This window comes from Kogia breviceps, chromosome 3, assembly GCF_026419965.1.
Source record: "Kogia breviceps isolate mKogBre1 chromosome 3, mKogBre1 haplotype 1, whole genome shotgun sequence".
In the NCBI taxonomy this organism is placed as follows: domain Eukaryota; kingdom Metazoa; phylum Chordata; class Mammalia; order Artiodactyla; family Physeteridae; genus Kogia; species Kogia breviceps.
The window spans coordinates 170,948,498-170,974,826 of record NC_081312.1 but is presented as its reverse complement, the minus strand read 5'-3'; the positions used below and the strand labels follow the sequence as shown (position 1 = coordinate 170,974,826).

The 26,329-nt window shown below is 40.0% G+C and overlaps 1 protein-coding gene across 46 annotated transcripts in view; it reads right to left on the bottom strand.

The window, feature by feature from the left end:
- Positions 1-26,329, bottom strand: part of PARD3 (par-3 family cell polarity regulator) — a 704,173-nt gene that overhangs the window by 194,406 nt on the left and 483,438 nt on the right. For 45 of the 46 annotated variants that reach the window (XM_067030330.1, XM_067030326.1, XM_067030325.1 and 42 more), the window contains one exon: positions 25,423-25,665. In XM_067030330.1, coding sequence (XP_066886431.1) covers positions 25,423-25,665 — 243 coding nt within the window. Of the gene's footprint in view, positions 1-24,509; positions 24,598-25,422; positions 25,666-26,329 lie in introns of those variants that run through there. The other variant, XM_067030354.1, reaches the window with a different exon arrangement.

The following is a 26,329-nucleotide window of genomic DNA, read 5'->3' as shown; positions in this document are numbered from 1 at the left end:
ATGGTTCCCTGGGAGGAGAATGCCACACTAAGAAGTTTGGACTTGATTCTGCAGTCAGGTTTTTGGGGGCAGAAGTGATGCCACCCAGACCAGACTTGAGGACTAGACTTCCAGTAATGCTGACCGGAGGGAACAAAACACAGTCCTCTACATCCTAAAATTCAAAATGTCTGACAGCCGATGAAAAAATTATTAGACATAAGAAGGAGGAGGAAAATGTGACCCAGAACCAGGAGAAAAATCAGTCAGTAGAAACAGATCCAGAAGGGGCTGTGATGATGGAATTAGAGGCAAAAGGACTTTTCAAAAGCTGATTTAAATATGGTATATATGCTAAAGGATGTAAAGGAAAACACAAACGAGGAGGAGAGAAATGAAAGATACAAATATTCTGCTGGTACCGAGGAAGCTGGGGAAGCCACGGATTCTTTAAGAATTGATTGGTTAGATTAGAAGACAACCTAATCCTGTTATATTACTGCATTGCTATACACAGGAATTAGTGGTTATGATTCAGAAGAATTTGTACATTGAGCCCTTTATATAGATGAGGAAAGCACCAAGTCATTCTACTTTAAACCCTATCTAAAAAAACATGTAATTGCTAAGTATTACTAAACTCCCACGTTTTACATTCTTCCTGTTTTACAACACCATTCGAAAGAACGTAACCTGTACTGTGTACCCACAACCAACTGACTTAGGGTAGTTTTATAACATTTCAGGCATCCTCAACCATACTATGTACCTTCTTTTCTGGGTCATTTTACATACTGGTTGCCTATGACTCTTTGGTGCAGCAAATTTCCAATGACTAATGCTTCATAATCCACACTTTATCTCTTAAGATGGGTGTTTATATCACCAAGAGCTTGGAAAATGGATCAATTCGAAATAAAACGCTTTGCTAACAACTTTCATGGTTCACTGGCAGAGAAAAGAAGGCTTATTAGCTTGGCACTCTAGATATGGCCTTGGCCATATGGTAAAAAACATACCAGATTTTTAAAAAGTCAATCAAACCATTCTGGTCTAGCTAGTAGAATAAACAGCATGGTCCATAAAACCGGTTGTGTTATTTAAATCTGTCTGTTATTCTCCCAAAAGACCAGAAGAGCATTACTATCAGAGGCTGGACCTGTAGTTCTCTTTTACCCCCAATAGCTGCTAACACAGATCATGATGGATGGTTATAAAGAATGAATTTTCTAAATATAAAAATCAGGACACAGCTGACATATGGTCCAACAATGGGACAAAAAAATTTAAATACAGTGGAGTTTAACGAGGCTTACAGAGGTTAAATAACTTGCCAAACATCCAAGTAAGTGGCAGAGCCAAGATCTAAATCTAAAACCACATTGGCGGACAATGTCACCTGCTGTGCTTCCTCAGGCCTGCATGCACGTGCAGAAGGAACAAAGGCGGTAAAGCAGGACGGGCAGGTTGTGGAGATCACAGAGGTAAAGGAGAAGCCTAGAAAAGAGACATCGTCCACCCTACCTCAAAACTTCCCCCCAGAATCGTGAAGAGCCACATGCAAAGAACAGAATTATCGAAATCTACCTACTCACCCAAAGCAAGTCATGTTAACTCCAACATATTAAAGGATTTATTTTATCGAAAGGGTTTTCAACAAACATTCCACAGGTAAGCAAGATGTAAAGAGTAGCTCTGGGCAAACAAGGACTTTTAATTTTTAATGGTTGCTAATATCTCCTAACACAGAAGCATTACTTTAATTCTCCATTAGTAGATATTTATATGTTTATTGGTGGCTTATGAATTTTTTCAGATATTTCTGTAATAGAAATCTGGGACCTGAGGAAAGTCATCACTGTGTTTTCTGGGAAATATTAAAAAAGGTTCCCATCCAATGAAAATATTTATAATTTTCAACACATAATTTTGAAGCACACACATTTTTATTTCTTAACGTGAAGCAATTTTTGCTCAGCCTCAAAACTGGTACAGCTGGTGAAAGTTATTAATATGTGATGTATACAAATTGTTTAACATGCCTATAGGCGACAGACATAGAGTATTCCATAATTAATCTGGAAAAATGAAAATATCTATTTATATATTTACATATTTTTTCATTGCTAGCAATAGCTTGTCAGAATCTCAGTCTGTGTTGGGGATTCTTCCATGTTTTAGATTAGTGACTTCCAAAAAACCTAGGATTTTCTATGCATTTAAGGAGAGGTGCTTGGAATTTGGGGTTTTGAGAGGTTCCTATCAGACCCCCAAATCCCGCACGGGCTGGCTCTGGCTGACATCCATCACAGAGCGGACAATTTCAGAAGAGGAAGATTGAGGGCATTAAAAAGGCACCCGAACTATTTACTTCCCGACTTCTGCATATAGGAAATCAGTCCTTACTCTCAGAACTGAGGAAACAGAAAAGTTGCATGTTATTATCAGATATTCAAATGATGAAAGAAAAAATGCCTAAACACACACACACACAGCTTTGCACAGCCTAGAACCCTTAGCTTTAAGTACAGTGTTTTTTTTTTTTTTTTTTTAAAAAAGGGTGGATCAATTAGCAGCCCCATGAATGTTGGAAACATCTTAACAGTGTCTCGGAGATGAAAGAGTATCATACAGAATGAGGAAAAGAGGGAAAGTTAAATTATGTCTGCAGTCCTAACGAATCAAAGCCCAGAAGGAGGTCTGCAAATCAGCAGGTTCTGATGAAATATTAAGGTAAGTGATTATTGATGAAAAATGAATAAGCCTTTTTGATTTTGGCAACCTTTAAATCACACCTAGCTAATTAAAACAACTCAAAAGCATTCACTGACTCCTTGATGGGCAGTTAGCTATCCTTGGGTATAGTCAGACTTCATTTTGTGAGGTATGTATGTAGCTGATGCCAGGTTCATGGACGAGTGTGCCTGAAAAAGACATATCATGAAAAAAAAAAAATCTAGCTCCTTTTCATATCTGATTTATCGTTTCCAAGCTGGAAATTAAAAAAAATCACAAGGGATATTTCCTGTGTACCATAAATAAAACATCTATAATGCTCTACTACATAGTTATTAATATTGAACCCTACTTTAATTAATTATCATATAATGAATACAAGGCATTTATAATACCAATATTATGGAACGACATGGTAGTTTTTATTTAAGTATATCACAGAGCTATTGAAAACGGCTCTATTATTCCAACCCACACCTTCAGAAGGAAGAGGCACAAACGGTATCTCCAAAGGTGGGCATCGCCCACACGTCACATCACAAGTCGTGGGAGGATGTGACGGCTGCCCCAAGCCTGCACCGCCTTCATTCATGGCCTCAAATATCATAACCCTTGTCACCTTAGTCTCCTGTTTTGGAAATAAATGAATCTGTGCCTATTCAAGCTTCAATAATATACCAAATTTCTGCAGGTTAGGTGGCTTCCTAATTACAGAAATCAATCAAACGTCCTCAGCCAGGCACCCTTTAGCGTCAGTATAGAGCAGCGGGGTCTCCAACCTTTTGGTCACCAGGGACCGGTTTCCTGGAAGACAGCTTTTCCCTGGACGGGGCGGGGACGGTTCAGACAGTAATGCGAGCGGTGGGGGGCGGCAGATGAAGCTTCCCTCGGCTCGCCCACGGCTCACCTCCTGCTGTGCGGCCCAGGGTCCTGACGGGCCCCGCTGGGGACCCCTGGTATAGAATGTAAAAAGCTGCAGGCATCAACTGTAGCGTCCAAACTAAAAGTCGAGAAACCTAAAAGTTTTACACACAAAAGATGCTTTAAAAAGCACAGAATCATCCAATATCATACCCGTGCAAAGACAATTTCTGCAGCAAAGTCTAAATGTCCCATGCACTCAAGAATACAAATGCTGCTGCTGATGGTGGCAGGGGTGGCAGCATAATGATAATAGCAACTAATACTTCTTGGGCTCAGACCTGCGTCAAGCACACCTGTATCCTACGCGCTCTTAGCAGATCGCAGTGCATGGTCTCCGCGCTCTCTCTCTCTCTCTCTCAAAATTACATCAGCTCTAGGAAACCTGCAAGCATCATGGATTTAGCATAAGCAAAAGAGATTTTAACAATTAAAACGGTTAACTACATTTTGCTGATAGAAATTCCACATTTGTTTCGAAAGCAGGCCCTCTCTGGAATCCCGATCACACGCTTCCGGTTTTCTTGACATACACTACACCCCGACAACTGCCTTTTCTGTGCTGCTGCGGAGTTTGGTTTCTTCGTTCATGCCTTGATTTAACCTATTTGAATGCCTACGTGCCAGGCCTTGGAATACAGCCATGAACAAAATAGACCCAAACTCCTACGTTGAAACGGAACTCCGTTCTAGTTGCTAGAGATGAATGACAAACACAATTTTTCAAGTGTGAATATGCCATATCATCATGTCATAGGCTCTAGTCAGAAAAATAAAGCAGGGAAGGTGGTGAGGGAGGTCAGGGGAGGACGGGGGGAGATTAGTGATTTTAAATTATTTGTGTGTCCCCATAAGCAGCTAAAGCCCCTCCCCCACTGCTGCGGGAACAGGGCCCGGGTCCCTCAGACGAGGGGGCTCTGGGCATAGAAGTGACCATGAGAGCATTCCAGGTGGTAGCACCCGGGACCCACTCCCTCCTCAGGCCTGAGGCTCCAGCGATGCCCCAGAATTCGCGTGGAGTGACAACTGACTTGTTGTCACCTGGCCTGTCTTCCCCTCCCTGACTGACCGTCTTCCTCGCGGCCCCCTTCCCACTGTCGGCAGTGATGGCCCAGGAGAAAACTCATGGTGCTGGCCAAGTGCCAGCATGGGGCACAGCCCACCAGAGAGCGCTCCGGCAGGTCACCAGTCCACGGGAAAGGATGAAGCCTGGCTCCACCGGCCTGTCCCCACCGAGATGTCCCCACAGAGATGGGGGGACGGCAGGGACCTGCTTGTATCTTCCTCAGTCCTGGGTTCTTCCAAGACAGCAGAGTTTATCACCAGCGCCTACGGGAAGCACCAGCGTTACTTTCACCATGTGTTCTCATCTCTCCAGGAACACAGCCTCTTCTACCCCTGCGTACACACATGTGGATGGAACTGGCACAGGCATTTGACTTTTGAGCATTTTTAAGGATGGCCTAAGATGTGAAAGTGGAGAAGTGATGGTCTCATGAAATTGCTGTAAAGGAAGTCCCAGTAAACCAGCAGGGCGTCCCCACCCTTCCAAATCAATCAACCCACTGCTTCAGTTATCAGCGGATGGGATTGTTGGAGGCTGTCAATTCCTCAGTCAGCAAGGACAACCCTACATCTACATCCAGGTGGCCTTGATCTAGTACAAAGGCTGGAAATCTTGTAGTAAAACCAAGACAGTTCAAAGATGCGCTGATTTTTCAAAGAAACCGGGGTAGTATGTTTTGGGTTCATTCATTACAAACAGGGATGAATGGGATTCTCCCAGGGGCAAATAAAATTCCTTAGAAATCACATTAGGAGGAAACGTTGACTAGATGATGACTCCACGAGATCTGTCCGTCTTCCTGAACTGTTTTTGCAAGGTAGATTGTGACTAGACGATGCTCAACAGATACCGTACCCCCGGTGCTCCAGCAAAGCCTGCAGAAGTAGCAATGCTGCGAATCCCGTGTCATTCAGAGTCACAAATGGCCAAAACAAGAATTTCAGATTCCTCCAATGCTACACTGAAGTCATTACTATTCTCATGAACCTGCTTTGGAACTAACCCGTGAGGTCAACCTCACTCACAGTACCTGAGCCGCCCACACAGCAACCACCCGGTTGCTGCCCGGTAAGGTCTGCAGCGTCTCTTCCCATGTCGGCTCCATCTTGTTATCCTGCAGCCCTCAGTGTCCCACATGCATGAGGGTTCAAGGTACCAAGAGCCCTAGGGGCTGGGCGAGCCTTCCTTGCTGATATCCCATACCACTTGTCAAAGCATAGACCGCTCAGAGAAAAGCTACAACAGTTCTGCCACTGGTTCTTAGGGGCAGGAGGGAATCAAGGAATTTATACAGTAAAGTGTTGACCATATTTAATATTTGCCAGGAGTACGTAAATCCAGCATGTAAAACAGCTAGGCTGCACCATCAGTCAAATCTCTATAAATACACATATAATTATATTGCTCACATTATACATTATATACATGTTATAGTGCTGACCCATTTAGGATGGAGCTCAAGCACAACACCTCTTAGAAGCCCCTCCTTCCCTGACCTGAGCCAATCTCCTTAGCATCCTATTGAATTCATATCACTCTGGGTACAATACGTTTCGTGGTCTGTCACATGACACCAAGCAGGAGGAAGTGGGAGGTGAATTTCTTATTCAATTCTGTATCCCAGACACCTCCCACGCCCCTGTACACTGCAGCCGCCAAATAATCGTTGGGGAGGGGAATGGACAGCCATGGGGGCTGGAAGAAGAACAGGTACAAGAATCTGGGGCTTGTTCAAAGAGCCCTTAAAGATTTAGCCCTTGAAGATTTCACAAAGCTTAAACATCCAGATGAAAGGAAAGAAGGAAATGGAAAAAAAGAGAATAATTCGAAATAAGTATTTATCCTCAGCTTTAGTTTCTGTCACAAAGCAGGTGATTTTTTTAAGTCACGCTAATGCAGCTTGCAAAACCAAAACCGAAACTGGAACTCTCCTGCATCGGAATTAGAATTATACAGAATCGAAGCCATTTCTAGGTCCTCCTTTCCTCCACAGGCCACATGTGACTGTGAAATTTAGAGAAAACCCTCATTCCTCAAGACACGGAGTCCCACCTGCCAGAATTTACCATCCTTGTCCGAATCCACAATGGCTGGGAGTTTCGTGGAACTCTCTGGAGTCTGTAACTTGTTCCACAGACACCCCATGTCCCCCAGTAAGCCCCAGTTCCTTCTGCATCCTGTCCATCTCTGCTTCCAGTGTTCTTTAGAATTCTAAGCGCCATCTGAATTTAAAGCAAACTTGGAGTGAACATTTTACTTTACCACTTCTCTGGCCTACACGCCTGACGCTGGGCCAATTGATTATACAACCTTCAAAAGACAAAGCAACTATTGCTTTTCAAACTTCATACCTGGCATTGAATGACCCATTAAGTATCAAAGCAGAGACCAGAGAAGAGAAGCAAAAGATATCTGGTATTTGGTGGTCATGCAGATTATCTGGAGAGACTTGTCATGATAATCAGTAAGTTCTAGTATGTCAAACATTTTCCTTAAAGTCACATTTTCCTTCATGAACGACAACACCATATTTTTATTTTTTAAATATGTTTTCACAGTTCCAGAATTATATGAAGTCTGCATGAAAGTATAGCAGGATTTTTCTTAGACAGGTAATTTGTAATTATTTTAGAGACCATCATTTACAACTTTTGAAAATCTACGAAGAAATTTGTCTTTCCCCTAGTAAATTTTTTTTAATACACATTTATAGTAGAAATGGGATTTTAGGAGGATTTCTTTGAAGGGAATTTAGGATAATCCTTCTCGATTCCAGTGGTGTTGAGATCAAAAAATGTGTCTCATCTAAACAAAATTTAAGCAAACTGGATACATACCTAAATGAGAATAAAAACAATTGTTTTTTTCTTTTTCTTTTTGGCTTAAACAGCACACTTTTATTTCTCACAGTTCTAGAGGCTGGAAGTCCAAGATCAAGGTGCCAGCAGATCCACTGTCTGGTGAAGGCCTTCTTCCTGGTTCACAGATGGCTGCCCCGCTGTATCCTCACATAGCTAACAGCAGAGAAAGGAAGCAAGCTCTCTTGCCTCATCTTATAAGAGCACGAATCCCATTCATGAAGGTTTAATCCTCATGACCTGATTACCTCCCAAAGGTCCCACCTACTGATACCATCACATTGTTGGTTAGGATATCAACATATGAATTTACGGGGACACATTCCGGAAATTCATAACAGCCCCTATAGTAAAAACAATTTATAATGTTTAAAAACTAAAGGTTTGCTCACTGGAGCACTGGTAGCCCTTCATCTGAGTTGCTCTTTAAAATTCAAAGTATGGTATCTTTGAACAGAGCCTTTAATTCAGGCTTTATGCTATATCCTCTATTCAGATTGACATTATCGATCCATTCCAAGTAAGCACGTTTTAGTCTGGATTCATGCACACCCCGGACATCCTCCAGACTCCTGAAGATGTTATGTTCTTCATTTCATTTGGAGAATCTGAGCTTTGATATGAGCCAGGATCACTGGCCTGTTATTATTTGGTTTGCTCCAGGCTCTGTCAGGCTCCACCCACGGAAGGTTAACATCTACGGAGCCTGGGCCAGGCAGGCCTCTCTGGGAGAGAACCAAAAATTTCCCTCAAAACATGGGCAATACAGATATGCAAATCCAGGCTAAGGCTAGTTTCTTGCCGGATAACATCTGCTTAACTTTTTAAATTATACTAAACTTATTTGTAAAAAAGCTAAGCTGAAAGAGCCACCTGCCCTACCAAAAGGAACCACCTTGGAGATGCTTACCTGGGCCCAAGGCATTTTGTTTCAAGGACAAATATTTTCAAAACTCTGTATCCCTAAGGATTCAACGATATAATCCCTGTATAGTTTATTGACTAGAAATAATAATGAAAGGTATAAAGTGATACAGAAAATATAGTTTTAAAAATATTTGTTTTGGGGAATTCCCTGGTGGTCGAATGGTTAGGACTGATACAGAAAATATAGTTTTAAAAATATTTGTTTTGGGGAATTCCCTGGTGGTCGAATGGTTAGGACTCTGTGCTTCCATTGCAGGGGGCATGGGTTCGATCCCTGGTCAGGGAACTAAGATCCTGCAAGCCGTGTGACACAGCCAAAAAAAAAAAAAAAAAAAAAGTTGTTTTACAGAAATGTTTATTTATGATAATATTTATTCATTCTATTTATTGAGTCCCTTTTATGCAATTTTAAATGCCTATTAAATAATTACTACAGATCCACAGGATATATGAATTATCTAATCATTTTCTGTTCTGTGACAATACAGAAGTTTTGGAATTTTCACATTTCTATCCACACATCTATTTTAGTGGAAGAATCTAAGGACTTCCTTGATTGGAAAAGACAACAAACATCATTTTTAATCAACTACTGCTTACACAGAGTTACACAAAGTCAACCAAGGGCACACTAAAGGAAGGAGAGGAATGGAATGGCAAATAAAGAATAATCAAACAGTTATCCACAATGAGGGCAGGGGTGCCCACGGAAAAGCTCTAGAACATCTGGGAAGTTAATTTAAAAATGGATTTTGGATTCAGATCTTGATAAGTCTCCCAAGAAGTTGAAAATGCATCTCACAACAGGGCTCCACATAAATCCTCATGAATTTATATTGAGTTGAACCTCAATAAAAACACCAACCTAAGACCGCTAAACACCAATAAGATTGGCGCTTGAATCCACAGGTTCGGACTGTCTAAAGGACAGAAGAACCAAGCAGTTGGTCAAAATAAAAAGATGAGTTATCATGCTGAGCTGCATGTAAAGAAGGATCTTAGTGCTTCTGTTTGAAGGCTAAAATCAAATGAAATACCAAGCAGCTAAAGGGAATTTCCAACAGTGTGGCCAGCTCATCATCAAAGACCCAAAAGTTCAGTGCCTTGCAGAGGGAAAGACATTAAAACAAAACAAACACGCTCTGCTGGAGGACTATTTGCCTGATAGGTACCAAGGTCTACAATAGTTTCCGCTTATCCTGATACTTTTGCAGAATATTTAAACTTTCTCTAAGGCTAAAATAAATATATAAATAAACAACCCCCATTGTGCATTACTTCTCCAAATAAATTGTGGTTTCAGGCAATGTTAATCAACAAAAAAGAATTTAAAAAGAAGTCTTTAAAATTAGCCATGACCTTATTTATGGCTTCATTACTTTCGAGATTTCAATTGTTGGGTTGTTTATGTCACCTCAGCCTTTAATTTAATTGCTGCATCTCTAACTTTATTAGAATAGCTTAATGAATGGTGATGGCTTGTTTTTACTCACCAAAATTTAACATTTGCAGAACATATAACACCAAAGAGCCACTTAATTCATCCATGTATTAGATGAAGTTGGATTTATACTTTGAGACTGATCCTCTATTAGGAAAGTATGATGTGAGCCAATATGACACAGCCTGACATAATTAGGGATGAGGCTGGAACAGGAGATCTTAGGGCCCATAAATCTTATGCTGAGGGCTTGAACTGTATCTTGGAGATGATAAACAGCCACAGAATAATTTTAAGCAAGAGAACGAGATGTCAAATTTTAATTTGAGATAGAAAACTCCAGGTATGGGGTGAAGTAGGGATTTGAGAATAACAAGACTGGAGGCTGGGGGAAGAGTTACAAGACTACTGCCAGCTTCCATGTGTACTGGAACAGGAGGAGAGTAAGGGTTTGGAATTATTTGGGATGTAAAATTGGTAGGCCTTTGTCATTGACTGATGTCTGGGGAGGGAGGCTGGCTGCAGAAGAAAGGCTTGGTCTAGAGTAAATGTGTGGGTGGTGACAACATTCTCTGAGATTAGGCTGCTGATACTAGAGGAGGTCTGGACTGAGAAACAATGAATTTCGTTTTGGATGGGTTGGGTTCAGGTGCCTGGGAGGCACAGGAAGCGTGTGCTGGTAGCTAGCTCTGAGAACCTGGGGCTTACAGAGAGGGCTGGGCTAGTGCAGACTGTGCATCACCAGTGCCTCACAGCAATTAAAACCAAAAGGAGAGATTAGGAACCAAGATGGCGGAGTAGAAGGACGTGTTCTCACTCCCTCTAGTGAAAACACCAGAATCACAAATAGCTGCTGGACAATCATCAACAGGAAGACACTGCAACTCACCAAAAAAGATACCCCACATCCAAAGACAAAGGAGAAGCCACAATGAGACAGTAGGAGGGCCGCAATCACAGTAAAATCAAATCCCATAACTGCTGGGTGGGTGACTCACAGACTGGAGAACACTTATACCACCCAAGTCCACCCAATGGACTGAAGGTTCTGAGCCCCACGTCAGGCTCCCAACCTGGGGGTCTGGCAACAGAGGAGGAATTCCTAGAGAATCAGACTTTGAAGGCTAGTGGGATTTGATTGCAGGACTTTGACAGGACTGCGGGAAACAGAGACTCCACTCTTGGAGGGCACACACCAAGTAGTGTGCACATGGGGACCCAGGGGAAGGAGCAGTGACCCCAGGGGAGACTGAACCAGACCTACCTGCTAGTGTTGGAGGGTCTCCTGCAGAGGCAGGGGGTGGCTGTGGCTTACTGTGGGGACAAGGACACTGGCAGGAGAAGTTCTGGGAAGAACTCCTTGGCCTGAGCCCTCCCAGAGTCTGTCATTAGCCCCACCAAAGAGCCCAGGGAGGCTTCAGTGTTGGCCTGCCTCAGGCCAAACAACCAACAGGGAGTGAACCCAGCCCCACCCATCAGCAGTCAAGCGGATTTTACTGAGCTCTGCCTACCAGAGCAACAGTCAGCTCTACCAACCACCAGTCCCTCCCATCAGGAAACTGGCACAAGCCTCTTAGATAGCCTCATCCACCAGCGGGCAGACAGCAAAAGCAAGATGAACTACAATCCTGCAGCCTGTGGAACAAAAACCACATTCACAGAAAGATAGACAAGATGAAAAGGCAGAGGGCTATGTACCAGATGAAGGAACAAGATAAAACCCCAGAAAAACAACTAAATGAAGTGGAGATAGGCAACCTTCCAGAAAAAGAATTCAGAATAATGATAGTGAAGATGATCTAGGACCTCGGAAAAAGAATGGAGGCAAAGATCTAGAAGATGCAAGAAATGTTCAACAAACACCTAGAAGAATTAAAGAACAAATAAACAGAGATGAACAATACAATAACTAAAAAGGAAAATACACTAGAAGGAATCAATAGCAGAATAACTGAGGCAGAAGAACAGATAAGTGACCTGGAAGACAGAATGGTGGAATTCATCGTTGTGGAACAGAATAAAGAATGAAAAGAAATGAAGACAGCCTAAGAGACCTCTGGGACAACATTAAACGCAACAACATTCACATTATAGGGGTCCCAGAAGGAGAAGAGAGAGAGTAAGGACCTGAGAAAATATTTGAAGAGATTACAGTCAAAAACTTCCCTAACATGGGAAAGGAAATAGCCACCGAAGTCCAGGAAGCACAGAGAGTCCCATACAGGATAAACCCAAGGAAAAACACACAGAGACACATAGTAATCAAACTGCCAAAAATTAAAGACAAAGAAAAATTATTCAAAGCAGCAAGGGAAAAACAACAAACATACAAGGGAACTCCCATAAAGTTAACAGCTGATTTCTCAGCAAAAACTCTACAAGCCAGAAGGGAGTGGCATGATATACTTAAAGTGATTTAAGGGAGGAACCTACAACCAAGATTACTCTACCCAGCAAGGATCTCATTCAGATTCAATGCAGAAATCAAAAGCTTTACAGACAAGCAAAAGCTAAGAGAATTCAGCACCACCAAACCAGCTCTACAACAAATGCTAAAGGAACTTCTCTAAGCGGGAAACACAAGAGAAGAAAAGGACCTAGAAAAACAAACCCCAAACAATTAAGAAAATGGTCATAGGAACATACATATCAATAATTACCTTAAATGTGAATGGATTAAATGCTCCAACCAAAAGATACAGGCTCGCTGAATGGATACAAAAACAAGACCCATCTATATGCTGTCTACAAGAGACCCACTTCAGACCTAGGGACACATACAGACTGAAAGTGAAGGGATGGAAAAAGATATTCCATGCAAATGGAAATCAAAAGAAAGCTGGAGTAGCAATATTCATATCAGATAAAATAGACCTTAAAATAAAGAATGTTACAAGAGACAAGGAAGGACACTACATAATGATCAAGGGATCAATCCAAGAAGAAGATATAACAATTATAGATCTATATGCACCAAACATAGGAGCACCTCACTATATAAGGCAACTGCTAACAGCTATAAAAGAGGATATCAACAGTAACACAATAATAGTGGGGGACTTTAACACCTCACTTACACCAATGGACAGATCATCCAAAATGAAAATAAATAAGGGAACAGAAGCTTTAAATGACACAATAGACCAGATAGATTTAACTGATATTTATAGGACGTTCCATCCAAAAACAGCAGATTACACTTTCTTCTCAAGAACACATGGAACATTCTCCAGGATAGATCACATCTTGGGCCACAAATCAAGCCACAGTAAATTTAAGAAAATTGAAATCATATGAAGCATCTTTTCTGACCACAACACTATGAGATTAGAAATGAATTACAGGGGAAAAAAACGTAAAAACCACAAGCACATGGAGGCTAAACAATACGTTACTAAATAACCAAGAAATCACTGAAGAAATCAAAGAGGAAATCAAAAATACCTAGAAACAAATGGCAATGAAAACACAACAACCCCAAACCTATGGGATGCAGCAAAAGCAGTTCTAAGAGGGAAGTTTACAGCTATACAAGCCTACCTCAAGAAACAAGAAAAATCACAAATAAACAATCTAAACTTACACCTAAAGGAAGCAGAGAAAGAAGAACAAACAAAACCCAAAGTTAGCAGAAGGAAAGAGATCATAAAGATCAGAGCAGAAATAAATGAAATAGAAACAAAGAAAACAATAGCAAAGATCAATAAAACTAAAAGCTGGTTCTTTGAGAAGATAAACAAAAGTGATAAACCATTAGCCAGACTCATCAAGAAAAAGAGGGAGGACTCAAATCAATAAAATTAGAAATGAAAAAGAAGTTACAACAGACATCGCAGAAATAAAAAGCATCCTAAGAGACTATTACAAGCAACTCTACGCCAATAAAATGGACAACCTGGAAGAAATGGACAAATTCTTAGAAAGGTATAAACTTCCAAGACTGAACCAGGAAGAAATAGAAAATATGAACAGACCAATCACAAGTAATGAAATTGAAACTGTGATTAAAAATCTTCCAACAAACAAAAGCCCAGGACCAGATGGCTTCACAGGTGAATTCTATCAAACATTTCCAGAAGAGCTAACACCCATCCTTCTCAAACTCTACCAAAAAACTGTGGAGGAAGGAACACTCCCAAACTCATTCTATGAGGCCACCATCACCCTGATACCAAAACCAGACAGGAATACTACAAAAAAGAAAATTACAGACCAATATCACTGATGAATATAGATGCAAAAATTGTCAACAAAATACTAGCAAACAGAATCCAACAACACATTAAAAGGATCATACACCATGATCAAGTGGGATTTATCCCAGGGATGCAAGGACTCTTCAATTTACGTAAATCAATCAATGTGATAAACCATATTAACAAACTGAAGAATAAAAGTCATATAATCATCTCAGTAGATGCAGAAAAAGCTTTTGACAAAATTCAACACCCATTTATTATAAAAACTCTCCAGAAAGTGGGCATAGAGGGAACCTACCTCAACAAAATAAAGGCCATATATGACAAACCCACAATAAACATCATTCTCAATGGTGAAAAACTGAAAGCATTTCCTCTAAGATCAGGAAAAAGACAAGGATGTCCACTCTCACCACTGTTATTCAACATAGTTTTGGAGTTTCTAGCCACAGCAATCAGAGAAGAAAAAGAAATAAAAGGAATACAAATTGGAAAAGAAGAAGTAAAACTGTCACCGTTTGCAGATGACATGATACTGTACATAAAGAATCCTAAAGATGCCACCAGAAAACTACTAGAGCTAATCAATGCATTTGGTAAAGTTGCAGGATACACAATTAATGCAAAGAAATCTCGTGCATTCCTATACACTAATGATGAAAAATCTGAAAGAGAAATTAAGGAAACACTCCCATTTACCACTGCAACAAAAAGAATAAAATACCTAGGAATAAACCTACCTAGGGAGACAAAAGACCTGTATGCAGAAAACTATAAGACACTGATGAAAGAAATTAAAGATGATACCAACAGATGGAGAGATATACCATGTTCTTGGAGTGGAAGAATCAATATTGTGAAAGTGAGTATACTACCCAGAGCAATGTACAGATTCAATGCAATCCCTATGAAATTACCAATGGCATTTTATATGGAACTAGAACAAAAAATCTTAAAATTTGTATGGAGACACAAAAGACCCCGAATAGCCAAAGCAGTCTTGAGGGAAAGAAACGGAGCTGGAGGACTCAGACTCCCTGACTTCAGACTATACTACAAACTACAGTAATCAAGACAATATGGTTCTGGCACAAAAACAGAAACATAGATCAATGGAAGAAGATAGAAAGCCCAGAGATAAACTCATGCACCTATGGTCAACTAGTCTATGACAAAGGAGGCAAGGATATACAATGGAGAAAAGACAGTCTCTTCAATAAATGGTGCTGGGAAAACTGGACAGCTACATGTAAAAGAATGATATTAGAACATTCCCTAATACCATACACAAAAATAAACTCAAAATGGATTAGAGACCTAAATGTAAGGCTGGACAATATAAAACTCTTAGAGGAAAACATAGGAAGAACACTCTTTGACATAAATCACAGCAAGATCTTTTTTGATCCACCTCTTAGAGTAATGGAAATAGAAACAAAAATAAACAAATAGGACCTAATGAAACTTCAAAGCTTTTGCACAGCAAAGGAAACCATAAACAAGACAAAAAGACAACCCTCAGAGTGGGAGAAAATATTTACAAACGAATCAACGGACAAAGGATTAATCTCCAAAATATATAAACAGCTCATGCAGCTCAATTTAAAAAAAACAAACAACCCAATCCAAAAATGGGCAGAAGACCTAAATAGACATTTCTCCAAAGAAGACATACAGATGGCCAAGAAGCACATGAAAGGCTGCTCAACATCAGTAATTATTAGAGAAATGCAAATCAAAACTACAATGAGGTATCACCTCAAACCAGTCAGAATGGGCATCATCAGAAAATCTACAAACAACAAATGCTGGAGAGGATGTGGAGTAAAGGGAACTCTCTTGCACTGTTGGTGGGTATGTAAACTGATCTAGCCACTATGGAGAACAGAGTTTTTTAAGGTTCCTTAAAAAACTAAAAATAGAATTACCATATGATCCAGCAATCCCACTACTGGGCATATACCCAGAGAAAACCACAATTCAAAAAGATGTTCATTGCAGCACTATTTACAATAGCCAGGTCATGGAAGCAACCTAAATGCCCATCGACAGACAAATGGATAAGGAAGATGTGGTACATATATACAATGGAATATTACTCAGCCATAAAAAGGAACGAAAGTGGGTCATTTGTTGAGACGTGGATGGATCTAGAGACTGTCATAAAGAGTGAAGTAAGTCAGAAAGAGAAAAACAAATATCGTATATTAACGCATATATGTGGAACCTAGAAAAATGGTACAGATGAACCGGTTTGCAGGGCAGAAATTGAGACACAGATGTAGAGAACAAATGTATGGACACCAAGGGGGGAAAGCGGCAGGGGATGCGGGTGGTGGTGGGATGAATTGGGAGGTTGGAATTGACATGTATACAATGATGTGTATAAAATTGATGACTAATAAGGACCTGCTGTATTAAAAAAAAATAAATTAAATAAAATTCAAAAATTAAAAAGAAAATGGCCTTCCACTACTAATTTTTTTTTTTTTTTTTTTTTTTTTTTTTTTTTTTCGGTATGCAGGCCTCTCACTGTTGTGGCCTCTCCCGTTGCGGAGCACAGGCTCCGGACGCGCAGGCCCAGCGGCCATGGCTCACAGGCTTAGTTGCTCCGCGGCATGTGGGATCTTCCTGGACCAGGGCACGAACCCGTGTCCCCTGCATCGGCAGGCGGACTCTCAACCACTGCGCCACCAGGGAAGCCCTCCACTATTAATTTTATAATTTCTTTTTCATTCCAAATTTTGATTAAAATTTTAAAAAATCAATAATATGTAAATAGGATGAGTTATTCATTACAAGTACTGACATTAATATTGTTTTTCTAATAGCTGGAATTGTCTTCTTTTATTAAAGGTGTTAATTCAAAAAAAAAAAAAAAATCCCAATAGGAACGTGTAGATAATAGCAGTGGTCCAGAGCTATTGCGTTAGGGGATCCAAAGTTAGGGAACAAATAGAAGAGACTTCTAAAGAGACAGTGAAGGAATAGTCAAAAAGGAAGAAGGAAGCAAGAGATAGCAGTATTGTACATAGAAACTAAGAGAAAAGAGCTTCACGGAGGCCAGAGTGACCCAGAGGGAAAGAACGGAGGTGTTCACTAAACCAGGAGTCCAGGAGGCCATTGGGAAACTAACACAGCATGGCTGCTGGAACCAATGCCCACAAACCTACTGCCTTAAGATAACTACAGTTTATCATATTTGGGTGCTGGAGGTCAGAAGTCTGAAATTGGTTTCACTGGGCTTAAACCAAGGTGCTAGCAGGGCTGGTTCCCTCTGGAGGCTCTAGAGGAGAATCTGCTTTCTGGCTTTTACCAGCTTCTAGAATCCACTGCCCTCCTGGGCTCAAGGCTGCTTCCTGTCTTCGCAGCAGCAGCCTGCATCTTTTTTTTTTTTTTTGCACATTTCAAAAATTTATTGTGGTAAGAACACTTAACATGAGATCTTCCTTCTCAATAAATTTTCAATTTACATTTCAACAAGCATTCAATACAGTTTTTTGATCTATGGGCACAATGTTGTATAGCAGATCTCAAGAAGCTTTTCATCTTGCATAACTGAAATTTCATACCCATATATTAGCAATCACCCATTTCCCTCTCCCACAGCGCTGGCAACTATGATTCTATTCTTTGCTTCTTTAAGTTTGACTATTTTAGGTACCTCATATAAATTTGAGTTATGCAGTATTTTTTCTTCTGTGATTGACTTATTTCATTTAGCAGAACATCCTCAAGGCTCATTTATGTTGTTGCCTATTGCAGGATTTCCTTTTTTAACAGCCTACATCTTCAAGTCTCTCTCCAACCTTGACTCTCCCACCTCCTTCACTTATGATCCACTGGGACCATCTGGAGAATCCAGGGAAACGTCCCCATTTTAAGATCTTTAACGTAATCAGATCTGCAGCGTCCTTTTTCTTGCATGAAGTAACATATTTACAGGTTCCAGGGACTAGGGCAGGGGCCTCTTTGGGGGACCATTATTATGCCTACTACATGGAGTGAACAAGATGTAGGAAAGAAGAAACAGCAGTCTCTGTCAATCCTAGATTAATCTTTCAAGAAGTCTGGATTAGAAGTGAAGAGGAAAAATAGGGCAGAGAATAGCCAGAGGCTAAAAAACAATTTTTTTTTTTTTTTTAAACAGCGTGATCAAGACATCATGTTTATCAGCTACGCAGAAGTGACAGCAGAGACGCACAGGCTAAGAAGGCACCAGGAAGGGGGCCTGAGGAACAGGCTCCTTGCAGGGGTGGGGCTGGGATCCAGAAGAGTGTTCCCAGGGCTGGCCAAGAAGAAGGAAAACCCATCCTCAGCAAGCAGGGAGAGAGAGGTGGTCCAGGCACAGACAGAAGAGGTGGATGGAGCTGGCCAAGGTCAGAGATGTGTAGTGGGGACACTTAGATGGGGCCAGGGTGGAGCTCATTCATCAGCAAAACATGTGCACAACACGTTACAATGAGATGGATTCCATTTGAAAATTACTTTCTCACATCTCAAGAAAAGCTGAGATTAAAAAAAATAACTAAGTAAATGTAAGTAAATAAAATTGTATTTGAATTTTTGAATAGCAAATACAACTTTGTTATATGACCCAACCTTTTAAAAAGAGCACTTGTTTAATAACAGCCTGTAGCTAAGAAAATTAGTTTTGTTCTGTGCTTGCCAGACTTCCTTTTGACACAACTGGCTTCCGGTTTTTAATGGGGGAAAAAAACAAGTTCACAGAGGTCTTTTCTTTTAAAATCGGAATTTTCTCTTTAGTCGTAAAATGCATGCAAAAAGCATATGATTATGGTATTTATGTTTCCATTAAAGTGTCCTCAGCAAGCTGGGGGAGTCTAGCCTACTATTTTCCTGCTATTTAGACTTACAGCAGCGCAGTAACTGTTTTATTTCAATTATATTTGAGGACACTGCTCTCTTGGTGGCAAATGATTGCATGGTGACAGTCAGCAAATGTCCATTAGAGCTGTCTTTCTGTGGAGTTTTTAACTACAGATTCTTGGATCTGACTATAAAAATATGAATTGCATCGTGTCCTCAAATAAATAAAAAGCATTATCAACTGACATTCCATCAATTATTTGCTAGAATTCAAAGCACACGAAATTTTGAATTGAAATTGTATAACTTACGTGAAAAGAAACTTTTTGGTAAGTGTCAAGAAACACTGAATAAAGTTTACGAATAACACCTGCAGGCTGACCTTCTGAATAAACTGATGATTCAGTCATAGGTGAAAAATGGGCATTTATGAATGCCCAGTTAAAGCTGTATCCAATATGGAAATTATAAATTATTTCACCTCTTCACTGTAAACAGACCTTACTAAACTAACCGATAATGGAGTTCCAGTTTGTTTTTTATTAGCCCAAGAATAGTACGGTTCAAAGGGTGGATGGACCAATTGCATCAGTCAACTGAGGTGCTTATTGAAAATGTGAGTTCTTAGTCCCCAGCCAGATCTACTGCATCAGGGTACCAATGCGTGGAGGTCAACACTGGCGAGAAGCACTCCACGTTCTTGATATACATACCAAAATTTGAAAGATCACTGTTCTAGAATGCAGGCTTTCATAATTCTTAAGAGCATGATCCCTACCTGCCTGGCCCACCAGAAGACAATCTTATGTAAAGAGTAATGTCAACATTTTCCCCAAGGTTTGAGAAGTCCAAGCCTCCATATCTCCATGGAGCACTGAAGCTTGGAATCAGCAAAACTTTCATGAAAGTAAAACAGGAAGAACTTCAAAGACGTCCATGAAAGTACAAATTCGCAAAAAACAGACTGAAATTGATGACTCATGTCCTGACACCACTATCCCCCTAACTCATTCTCAAATAAGGCATTTTTTCAGTACCTACCATCTACCTTTTCTTCCAAGTATTTATACTACAGAAGCAATCTGGTATGCCTCACACTGAACTCAATAAGTCCTAATTTAAAGAGAAATGGTTCATGATATGATGTGATTTATGGAGAATACTTAGGGACCAACCTACTTGATGACTGATCTGTGGGCATCAGAGAACTGCATCCCCACACTTTTATATGTATGTTAAGTATAAGGAATAAAACCATCTTTTTTCATTCCATTTTCATTCCTTGCTTGTTTCTGTATCCAGGTGGGGATGCTGTCCTTTCCTGAGAGTAAGTGCCCATTTCCCAACTTATAATACCAACAGCAAACACCTAAATAGTGCTTACTGTGGACCAGGCACTGTGCTAAGTGCTTGGAAGATATTAACAGACTTAGTCCACCCCAAGCCTAATGAGGTAAGTACCACTATTATCCCCATTTTACAGATGAGGAAAATGAAGCACAGAGTTCACACCAATGGTGGACGAGCCCAGAAGCAAAGTCAGGCAGTGTGTATCTTGGACATCACACTTAGCTGCCTCTGATTTTATAACAGGGGACTTTCCTGGTGGCGCAGTGGGTAAGACTCTGCACTCCCAACGCAGGGGGCCTGGGTTCGATCCCTGGTCAGGGAACTAGATCCCACATGCATGCCTCAACTAAGAGTTCGCATGCCGCAACGAAGAAGTCCGCGTGCTGCAACTAAGACCCGCCGCAACCAAATAAATACATAGATGAAATTTTTTAAAAAAAGAGTTTCTGATTTTATAACAGGATTATTGATAGAGGTAGGAGAGAGTGGTATATCAGAGTTAAGAATGATAAATGCTGTCAGGAACACTGCACTGCAAATTTGAAAGCTGCTATAAGGGAGCAAATCTTGAAAGTTCTCATCACAAGGGAGACAATTTTTTTTTAACTTTTCATGGTGACACGTGCTAACTATATATTGCACTGATCATTTCACAATGTGTACAAATGTTGAGTTAGTGTGTCATACACCCAAAACTAATACAATATTGTATGTCAATTATACTTCAAATACATCAATAAAAAAAGGATAAATGCTAGCAGACATTTGATTGATAACATTTCTTTCAGTAGAGGCTAGCAAAACGAAAGGCAGAAGAGATTATTGAATGACACTTAAGAATCTCACAATTCTTACTTAATTTCACAATATATTGTGGCAATGATTTGACTAGGGGGTAGTTCTCCAATGTGTGTGTGGACAACCTTGATATAAAGATGATGATTCCCTTGGGCTCTTGTGTGCATGATTCCCTAAACTCAGAATGGTGTTGGGCATGAAACAGAACCCTGGTAGAGGGGGACTTAGGTAAGGAAGGGCTCAGTGCCCAGGTAACAGGAGCAGAGGGCGGGCAGCCCAGGCCTGAAGCCACTGCTCAAGGGACCAGGCTGCTTCCCTCTCCCTCCATGTGGCCTTCATCCTCAGGCTTATTAGATGAGCCCCATCTAAGGGCACCAGCCAAATCCAGGCAGGGAGAAGGGAAAATGGCAAAGGGAAAAAGCTGAGTCGGCTCTCTTTTCAGCAGGAAAAACCTAACTTGGCAGAAGGTCCCATCCTCTGAGACTGTGGATCCTATAAATGAGTCCCACTTAGCTCATTCATCACAAAAATGTCACGTGGTCACCTGTTACCGCAAGGGAGCCTGGGAAATTGAAAATTTTAAGCTGGGCACATTACATCAGAAGACACAGCAATCACATAGGAAATACACTCCGCCAAAGAGATATAGGACTAGGAATCGTTTACAATAGCTACGTCTTTGAGGTCTCTGGTTATAAGCAGGATAAAAGTAAGTTCACCCACACTTTTGTGAGTTTGAACTTTGTTATTCATAGAAAACAGAAGGGTAGGGGTGACTTCTCTGGCATCCACCCAACATGAAAACTCAGAATATTACCAAGGGCATTAATAAATAGTAGTAACAATGGCCAAAGGGTACAGTCAGATAATGTTTCGTGTGTCAATACAATTAAACAGGCATGGACAATATTGCCAGACAGAGTATGAAGCTATCGTAGAAAAAGCATTTTATAAATAATATGTGGAAATTGAGAAAGTGTTCCATTTTGACATCAAATTCACAGCACTTAATAAATTATCCCTGGTTATTTCCATGTGGGACTACCAGATCCACATTTCCATTAGATCAATCAAAATTATAAGCAATGAAATTCAGAATATGGCTTTCTTACTGAATAATAAAAATCCCAGAACAGACTCAGGCTACGCTTCAGACTGTCAACGGACTGGCGACGCTCCCATGAACTCCAAAAATTTGAACAGTAAAGTTCATCTGACACCAACAGCAAACTCGGGTGAAATTTAGTTAGTTGATGGGAGTTTCTTTATTGAGTAAAAACTCTGAGGAGTTTCAAGTTTTATGTTTCCATCATTTAACTTTTTACAAAGTTAATAGAAGCATATTCTAGATCATCTTATGTGTTATTTCACTGTCTGAATTTAAGTTTACAGACACAGAGGCACCAAGAAATGCTACTTTTACTGTCTCGAGCTAATGGTAAGAGAAGCAGGTTGGACTTCATGCATTAGGATGCGTGGATGTAGCACACGGGTCAAAGGTCATGGGATACAGACATGCAAAAGAACTGCAGAATCTCACTGAGAAGAGTGATGGCTGAACTGAGTCAGCCCTTGGCTTGTGGAGCAAACAAACTGAAATGAACCAGGCATGGAGCATCCACAACCATATTCATGATTTGTGTGAGACTTAAGATTTTAAAAAAACATTATTGGCCACATTAAATTAATGTTGTTCATTTGAATGAAATGGTTTTACTGTTTTGTTTGTATTTAATTTGTAAAGATGTTTGGTTTTATAGTTACCTAATGGCCGTAAACAGAAGGAGTTTGGCCCTATTTTATTTTTATACATATTTAAGTAACATTATAATCAAAACACTTTAACTCTATGCAGCAGTATCAAGAGATCATCTTGTAAAGAGTCTCTAGGCTACTCAAGTCTGAGAAACACTTTTTTATAGCTTTTACTCTGACAGAAAAAGGCAATGGAGGTGATGCCATTATTTCCAAACCAAATGCAAATTCAATTATAGGTTGATGAAGAAATGCTTTACAGGTGCCATAACTCCCAACTTCAGGGATTAGTGAAATCATTGTTCAATGGACAGCTTATTCTCTGAAAAAATAATAATTATAAAACCACAGAACATAAATTTCTGTGATCCATTTTTTAAAAAATAAATTATCTCTCTCTTGAGTTGGACACGTCTTAGAAAGTCTGTAGTCCAATCACCCTTCTGGGACACTAACACATAGAACTGTAAAATCTCTGACACACAGTTGTCTGGGATGTGCCTGAGTGAGGCTGAGAGGGGCCTTGAACATACCGATGTGTATGATGTGATTCTGAGCTCTTCTCCCCAAGACCAAAGCCTCCTCTGGAACGGGTTGCTGAGTGGGATTTTGATGGAAATGAATTAGGAGGCTGAGTTTCAGTCTGAGGTCAGCTTGGGGCAGAACTGAGCCTGCAGGCTGGGGTGCTGGGGACCCTAGGATCCTGGACACAGAAGGCCTTTTGAAAATCTGCAGAGATCTTCAGGAGGCTTAGACTCTTGTTAGGGCAATAGGGTTTAAACGGGGGTTTAAAGCAACCATTTCTGGACCCCAGGAGCTGGAGAGACCCCTTCGGACTCCCAGCTCTGTCAGGGGGGATTTCTGAGCCATGTGAATAATCACTGTAAGTCACTATCTTTTAGATTTTCAAACTAGACCTGGAAGGTGCTGAAAATGATCAATATTTTTTATCAATGATCAATAACACATTAACTAATTTTCTTTTAGTTCCTCCAGGGGTTACTAACTGGCAGTGCCAGCGTTGCTGCTGTGCCTTCTCCCAAGAAAACACTTTCCATGGGGCATCCATGGCCTTCAAGTGCGATTTGACCTTTGACAAACAGCTTTCACAAGTACAGCAAAAACCTAGTAAAAGCTTTTTAAGAAAATGTCACTCGCTAATAATAACCTTATTCTTTGAATCCTGATACATCCATATTAGATAATAAGCACAATGAACACCAAAGGGGTTTAAATAAACCATGAGCCTCCTATGTTAACTTACAAGGCTCACTCATTACAATCAACACCAAACAGATCTTCATAAAACAATTTTTTTTTAAAACCTGAAAACCACACAAAACCAAACAAAAAAGAAAGAACAGAACAACAATCTGACTAGCTTTCCCTAAGATCTGCTTCTCCTTTTGCTATTCTTTAAAATGCTTCTATCTGGGTTTGCCTGAGGGTTACCTGTTGCCTTTGCAAACATTTATTAAAAATAGTTGCAAGTAAACAGCTAAAACATAGACAGCTTGCAAAATAAAGCAGCCAAATAACACATGGGTGCTAGAGACAAAGGAATTCCAATGCATCTCTAGTCTTGTAGGGGTTCATAAAGTACAGCACCAGCATCAGACCCGGGAACTTGTTAGAAATGCAAATTCTCAGGCTCCACTCCAGTCCTACGGAATCACAATTCTGGGGAAGGGTTGATCCAACTGTGTTTTAAGAAGTCCTCCAGGTATCTGACATGTGCTAAAGAATCACTAGTTGGAAGTGAGACCTACTATTTTTAAAGCCTAGCTTCACAATGATTATAAGACATCACTACAAGATGGGATGGAATGAGTATATTATTTATGATGATAGCATGCATGTGTTTCAAATAAAAAGAAATGAATATTATGTTCTTCATGAACTAAACTTTATATGGTGCTTGAATACATAAATGAAGGAGCTGAAGATCTGTTTCTAAATTGTTTCAGATAAAATTTGAAATAAATATATAACCATTAACATAGGATCAGCATTGCACTCGTCTGTGCTACACTAATATACACAGTCAGACCTGTGGTCTGTGGCTATTAAGAAGCAATTTGAAGACTGGCTATACTATACATCTCATTCACTAATTCTTTCATGATATGAAATCATGTCACCAAAAAAAAAAGGCCCAAATCAATCATAATTGGAACAAATCATGTCATTGCCCATCTACTTAACTACCACGACTAGAGGCTCTCCTAGCAATAAAAGGAAATATGCTTTAAATAGAAGAACCATAGTTTCAAGTTTGCTTCTTATTTGAGTTATAAAGTACAGGTTAGTTCTCCCATCTGAAATCATTTTAAAACAAGATGATATATTTTGGGATCATGAGACAAGCTATCAAAATCTCTACTGTTCCTTCCATTAGGCTTCGATTTGTAAAAACTCAATACTCTTAGACACAGGGGGGTTTTTAAAGGACATTAATAAAAGGCAGCTCTAGTTTGAGAATTGATGAACAATCTACTCCCTTGTCACAAACTATATAAAAGTTGATTTGGAAGCAATACCTTGACTGCTCCAGGAGCCTACCTGTCTGCAGGTAAAGGTTTGGAATTCCGCGGCTTCTTCACTTGGGCATACAAAGCATCCATCATATGCCCTTCTCTCGGGCTCTGGGGTCTGGTGCTGAGAGCCATGGAACCTTCATAGGAAGAAATTCCCCCGTACATCAACTCATCATCACCACCAAATGTCCGATGAAAATCTTGGATTTCAGCATAGTCACGCTCCCGAGCCTGTCGCTCCCTAAATTCTCGAGTTTTCGCTTGAATCCTGTAAAATTAGAATAAGTTGGAACAAGAGAAACCATGTCTTTCCTAAGAACTGCATATAGAAACATTCCTCAAAATATGTTGTAAAATACCTATTATTTCATGTAGTTCTAAGAAGATAGATAGGATAAACGATGTTATTTTCATTCTAGATTGTCAAGGTAATGTCATGGATGCTCAAAAATTATCATTTTAGATAGCTTTGTTCATATCAGTAAGACATAGTCATGACTTACATCTTAATTTAAATGATCACTTATTAACTAGCTTTTAAAATTCACTAGGAATAGTTTTAGGCATCCACTTGGGTTTTACTCATGACATTTTTTGAGGAGAAAAGTTACACACACATATAGTATATATGTATACATTTACGTGTGGGTGAACCATGTACAATCTTACTCATTACAAATATAACATACAAGTTCAACATACTATGAAGCTTAACCACGAATCCACACCACAATTCCTTATTAATGGCAAAAGAAGATCTCAGTTTAATTATAGTGACTTTGATTTTATGTGATGTATACAGAACTGGCAAATACTGAGATAAAGGACAAGAAGGCATGTATCTAATCAAATTTTGAAATAAAACGCCTGTATTATAACTAAGAAACAGACCTTAAATAACCCCTTTTACTGAAGATATGTTTAAATATTTC